At 38.7% G+C, this 6,755-nt stretch overlaps 1 protein-coding gene across 2 annotated transcripts in view; it reads right to left on the bottom strand.

Annotated features, from left to right (window-relative positions):
• Positions 1 to 3,110: 3,110 nt before the first annotated feature.
• Positions 3,111 to 6,755, bottom strand: part of PRKG2 (protein kinase cGMP-dependent 2) — a 99,898-nt gene continuing 96,253 nt past the window's right edge. For both annotated transcript variants that reach the window (XM_023637856.2, XM_070262322.1), the window contains one exon: positions 3,111 to 6,129. In XM_023637856.2, the coding sequence (XP_023493624.1) occupies positions 6,034 to 6,129 (96 nt within the window). In that variant the 3' untranslated portion in view covers positions 3,111 to 6,033. The remainder of the gene's footprint in view (positions 6,130 to 6,755) is intronic.

Here is a 6,755-nt window from a genome sequence, read left to right as displayed (position 1 = left end):
TCCTGAATCGTAAATGGCAGGATTGGATAGTTGACTTGTTTTCAGCTTGTGTTGGAGTGCGACCCCTGGCACTCTCCCCACTCCCTCCAGAGTAAGCCCCATTCGCTCTGCGTGGTTTCCAGGACTGATGCACTGCTGGTGATCTTCCTTTAGCACACCATATTTTCTTTTTTTTTTTTTTTCTCAGCACATGTCTGTTTTTTCCTCACTGAGGAAGTTTATACTTACAACACATTTCATATTACTTTTCATTATATCACTTCTAATTTAGTAACCAACAATTAAACAAAAATATCTTGGGTTTATATTTTCCAAAACTGAAAATGTTCCAGCTCTAGTTCGATTTAGAGCTCACCTGTAAATCACCTGAGACAAATTGTTATCGCTGGTTTCATCTGAGTCATGTGGCCCATGTCCTCTGTACACTTTGATAAATGTTGAGCAGAAAGAGAGGAAGAAAATTTCATTACTTAAAAATTCAAAACTAAATAAATTACCTAATAACCATATATTACATATTTTACTAGGTTTGAAATTGAGTGACTTTGTACTCCGACAACTAGCTAAGCTAGAAATATGTTTCCCAGAATTCCCTTCTCTGTATGGTTCTGAGTTAGGCTTTGCTACAAGAGAAATTTGCATAAGATCTGAAATGCAGAAGAGAGTAGCAGCCATATTTACACTCTGAAGATCAGTGGAAGAGCAAGTACTACTGCGGTTCATGCACACTGTTGCCGATCTGCTAGCTCACCTTTCGGCAAAGGGTGGCACCCAGGTCTATGGTTCCTCCAGCTCCAGCAAGACTGCTCCTTCAGCATCTGCAAACCCCAAGCCAGGGATATGCGAAAGGTGCCAGGTTATCCTGCAGGCCACCCATCTGACCAAGGTTGGCAACCAAGAAAGGCAGACCCAGGTTCCACTTTGTCCTCCTAGGTCTGGTTTGTCATCACAAATTCCAGTTTTTTCCTCAAGAATTCCAGTTTGTCTACTTGTGTCCACTTTGTTCTTGCTTCTCCCACTTCATGTCCATCTTTCCTTCCCAACTTGGTGGTTTAGAGCAACAAACATTTCTTATCTCACAGTTTCTGTGGGTCAGGAACTGGGCAGTTGTTCACCTGACACCTCTGACTCCTGGACTTTCACTAGGCAGCAGTCGAGGTGCTGGCTGGGGCTATAGTCTCATCTGAAGGCTCTACGGGTGGAGGGTGTGCTTCCGAGCACACTCCTGTGGTTGTTGGCAGGATTCAGTTCATCACAAGTTGTGGGACTGAGAGTCTCATTTCCTCATTGGCTGTTGGCCAGAGGCTCCCTCAGCTATTTGCCACATGGACCTATCCATAGAGAAGTCACACCATGGCAGCTGGCTTCCATCAGAGTAAGCAAATAAGAGAGCAAGAGGGTGAGCAGAACAGAAGCAGAGTCACTTTGTAACCTAATCTCAGAAGTGACATCCCATCACTTTTTATTATATTCTATTTGTTAGAAGGAAGTCACTATGTTCAGTCAACACCCAAGGAGAGGGGATTAGAAAATGGCATGAATACCATAAGTAGGGATCATTGGAAGCCATCTTCTAAGCTGTCTACCACAATCTTTCAGACAGACAAAAGGCCTTCTGAGCATCTTAAGCATGTGCTGTGTACACTGTTCTAAAACACAGAACTTCTAAGAGTTGCTTTTCACACCGCATCTCTACAGGAAAGATTTGTGAGTGTAGCTTTGTTAAATGGAGTGGATCATAAATTCACACACAGGAAACTCATGAAGTTTTTAAAGGAAATGTATCAGCTTGGCATAAAGAGACAGACAAATTGAAAAGAGGCATCTCTACCACCAAACATTTATGGGCAGGGAACAGGCTAAGAAGTCAGCTGCAAATACCAGCCATATCTTATAGAAAAGGAAGGAGGACTCAGAAGGCAGAACCAAGATTCTACAAGGTGGAGCCGAGAGCTACAGAGAACAACTCACAGGGAGTAGGACTTATCCCTAAGCAGAGAAATGGTAACATGTGTCGGACCAAATTTCAGAATTCTAGGGGCCAGTGATTGCTTTGTGCCTCCCATCTTCTCCTTCTCTGAATGCAGGGATCTATTGTGGTTATCCTTTGATCATCTCAGGATTTAGTGTTGTGAGTGTGGGGACAGATATTTGTTTACTTAGTTCACAGGCCTTCTGACCTAAAAGAATGTATCCAAGGAACTATACCTGAGGAGCCTCATCCACCCCAGAATGGATTTAGATGACACGTTCCTAACCTTGAGTCTGAGCCTGATGCTGTAATGACATGATATTTTTAGGGAGGCTCTTCAGAGGGAATGAATTTATTTTGCATACGGCAGTAATATAAGTCATCTGTAGCCAGATCGTGGGTTGTGGCAGTCTTAAAACTTGCTTGCAAATTTTTTGAAACTTCACGAAGAAGTGGAGTCTCTGCTCCCTCCACTCAAATCTGGATGGGCTTGTAAAGTGTTTCCACCGATAGAGTACGGCAGAAGTGATGTTATGTGACTCTAAAGCTGGCTTATAAAGAATCGTGCAGCTTCTCCTTTGTTGGCTGGAATACTTGCTCTTGGAGTCCTAAGCTACCATGCAAGGAGTGTGATTGGTTTAAGGACACCATGATATGAGGAATCCAAGCCATGGAGGAAACATGGGTAGGCACCCTGGTCAGCAGTCCTAGTCTTTGAGCAGCTCCAGCCTGGGCTCCAGATATGAAGCTGAACAAGACCATCATGTGATTCTAGCTACCAGCTATTGAATCATCCCAGTCTTTGAGTCCTTCCACTTGATGCCCCAGATACTGGGGCACAGGGACAAGCCATCCTTGCCATGTGCTGTCTGAATTTCTGACCCACAGAATCTAGAACAATAAAATGGTTGTCTTAAGTGACTAAGTTGTGGATAATTTGTTATTTGATCATAGTAACTGGGACTAAGCCAAGTAAAACCATCACAGCAAAATTGTGAATAAAATGCATATTTGAGGCCAACATTTAGCTTTGAGAGCAGTCAACAGTCAGTGTGTTTATAATTATTTTAGAATTTTATGCAAATGAGATAATGGTATAAATACTTCTAGTACAATGCCTGCCAATAAAGAACAAGGATTTGTTATTATGCCCAAAGAAATATAAGCATATATTTATTTCCAAATGTTTATAATCAATGACCTACAAGTAATAATATTCTGGCCCAACGTTTCAAAGCTTTACATGTGCAACTCAAGTTACCAATGAATAAAGATGTGGTTTGTTGTTCAAGGTCACACAAATCTGGGCAGAGCTAGAATTCAAACCCAGATCTTTTTTATTCCAAATCCCTCCCTTTTCACCACTACATTCTCCTCCCTCCATATATTTTAAATTTAGAGAAAAAATGATTAAGAAACTATAATTATGAAAAGTTGACCCCACAGAGAAGAGACTCAAGAATGAAAAACTAGCTTTGCACCTAGGAAAGAGAGCTTAAGAATTATTTAATGATTAGAAATATGATGGGTTTGTATATAGAGGGATAATTTCCTAAGGAAAAAAATATACACATATATATCTCCTTAATTCATAAAAAAATTAAAATTTAGAAATTTAAGTGAGCTCTTAATAAAGCACTTCATTTTGGTGAGGGTTAACTCTTCATCTTATGCACTAAAGTTTGATCAACCATCTTTACTTCATGGTTTAAAAGAAAAGGAAAAGATAGATACTGGATTTAATTGGTACAACTGTGCATACAGATACCAATGATACATAAGATTCAGAACTAGATGGTTATTAAGGCCCCTTTAATTCTAACTGAGACAGTTAACAGTAGCTCTCACCTATGCAGCATTGATTATTTCACAGATATCAGTAAAGGACTCTCTAGATATCTTATTTAATCCCCAAAACAGGCATCTAAAGTAGTATTACTTTACTGTGCCTTTTTCTACAAATGAGAAAGCTGGTACTCAAAGAAGTAAAGTTATTTTTCCCAAGGTCACCCAAATACAAAATAGTAGAATTGGGATCATATTATAGTTCAGTCTCTCATTTCTTCATCTTTATAAAGTATTCTAAAGAAACACAATAAAATCACATGTGGCAATTACACATTGATATGGCCAATCGTAGGCAAAATAAACCTGTAGTAACCTAAGTTGGTTTTTATTTGTAAATATGTCGGCCTTTTTTGAATTACAACTATTAATCTCCTTTGAGAATATCATTACTATTATAACTGTACAGTTCTAATATCCACCCAATACATAAATTTCCTACATTTATAAGTGGGTAATTTAAAAATATATACATGGAAAAACATACAGTGCTTACAAACCAAATGCAAATAAAAATCTTTTAAAAATCTTAGAAATTCATTAAGCAGGTTATGTCAATCCTATTAAAAATGGTTCTTCTATGTACAGTACATAATCTTTAAAAATACTACTCCAGGAAACAAAAATTCTTTGGTTCAGCAAAAGGATTCTAAATGTGGGAATTCAGTTTGTTAAGGACGCACCTTCTTGGGTTGGGCCTTACTTATCTGGTCTAACTCTTTGGGAAGCATATAGCTGACTTTCTCTGAACATTGAATATACGGGTGGGGTATGGATAGAGGCTGCTTTTCCCATAGAAGATGAGCAAATGAAAATAGAACCAGAACCTTGAATAATGCAATAACTTAGATGTTATTTTTACTCTGCCAGATCAAGAAGTTACAGAGAAAGCCTGTTTCCCATCCGTTCTGGAAGGAAGATAAGGGAGTGACGGTGGTGGACACATAAAAACATTCACTAGTAAAGCTCGTAGGTACTGGTGTCCAATGTTATCGAAACTACTATTCTCTTCAGTATTTGGAAGACTGCAAGGAGGAGACAGGAGGAGGGCAGATGCCAGGTGACTTGTACTTCTAAAGTCCCATCACTTCTCCAGCGGCTTGCCTGCCTTAACCATCTAAAATCATAAACACATCCATGACTCAAATGTATTTTAAAAGAGTTATTAACACAGCAGTGATTAGAGTGTACCAACATTTGCCAATGGGATCTTCATTAAAAAGTAATTGTGGTTCTTCCATACTCTTGGTCTTTTAATAGCAACAATCACAGAATTGGCCAAAATATCTGAGAGTCTGAAAGTCAGCAACCTCACCTATTAGAATTTCCTCTTCCATATTTCATGGGAAGGAAAAGCCTTCACAATTTTGTTGCTGTGTGTTTTCTACTTTGATTGTGAAAACATTTAGTATATAAGATAAAACCTTCCCAAGGCCCATCGCTTACCACACAGTATAACCACCTCTAAGAAGCCTTTGGAAGAGTCTCTGAGGGATCACAGCTGGTCACAGGAGAATGAAAAAGAATTTTTGATTGGTTTATTTTTTCTAAGTTCCCCAATAGAATATAATTACTTGGTTGGATTAATTAATTCGTTTATTTTAGGGAGTGGTCAATACTGACTAAATACTCAAACTTGCCTTTCGCCAGACTAGTATCAGAAGCATAGTAATGTGTTTCTAGGTTGAATGCAGGTAAAATCAAGAGCTCTACTGACTACGAGATTTCTGCAAACCACCACTTTAAGACGCCATAATGACTTCACAGAGTTGTTGAGAGCAGGGAAATCTTCCCTTGCAAAATTCACCTTTCTCTTCTTTCTATTTGCACGACTTAGTTAGTTGCTCAAGGGCAAGACAGTTTGTAAGCCTTATTAGGACTCAAAGGAGATGAGTCTGCCTGGGGTGGAGCAATAGATTGCAGAGAAAACTATGCCCCTTCAACAAAGATGGTTCTGACTGTGGACAGCCTTCAACATTTGAGAAAAGCGAAGAATGGAATATATGAATAATTCACAGCACTAAATGAGATATTATAATTTAGAACCACCTCCATACCCACTATCGTCCACCTCAGCCCATGGGCAGCGATTTCTTTTCCCTAAAGGTCTTTCAAAACATATTATAGTACTCCAAAGAGAGAAATTATCAGTGTTGGATTATCGGTGCTCATAGTCCTCTTCGGTAGTAGACAGGCAGTAATCATCTTTTTTTCTGTCAGAAGTCTTTATCCCAGCCTGACAGCTCATCTGGAGGCACTCCCTTCTCAGGAGGATACTTGTCAAAGTAGCTGTGATCTGTGGGTCCACTGAGCTAATAGAGAAAGGATTAAACCAAAGGTGAGGACAATGTTGACTGAGCATGCTATTACACATGGAGAATGCTCTCTACATCTTCACACAGATTTTATACTGCAACCTCTGGTAAGTTACACATAAGGGAAGGGTGACCAATTATTTTTCAGTCACACTCTCAACCTCATGAGATATCCCCTTTAGACCAAATGGATGGGGTCACTGAATTACATTCAATAGAAGCTATCTGGCCCAATAAGTTATTTCCAAAAGAAAAAGTGACCGAAATGACATCTATTTTTTTTCAAATTGAAAAACATTTTAAAAGCAAATACTCAAAAAAATCAAAATTTTCCAGAATCTTTCTTCCACTTTATAAAAGTTTCTCACCAACTTTGAATTTTCATATGGTTAATTGACCCATATAAAAGTTTCCAGAATGCCAAACAAAGGAACAATTCAAAATATTATTGACTCTGTTGAAAGAGTGAAATGACCTTGGAATTAAACTATTTTGTGAATCAGGTGCTTTCCAGTTCTTTGCTTTGAAACAAATTTAAGAAGTATCTAATTGAATTATCAGCTGATATATCATTAAAAATACTATTTATGACAGATCATAATGTGTTTTTTGGGAGGGTGAGG

The sequence above is a fragment of the Equus caballus genome, chromosome 3, assembly GCF_041296265.1.
Source record: "Equus caballus isolate H_3958 breed thoroughbred chromosome 3, TB-T2T, whole genome shotgun sequence".
NCBI classification, from domain to species: domain Eukaryota; kingdom Metazoa; phylum Chordata; class Mammalia; order Perissodactyla; family Equidae; genus Equus; species Equus caballus.
The sequence above is the reverse complement of the archived record's forward strand: the minus strand, read 5'-3'. Positions and strand labels throughout refer to the sequence as shown.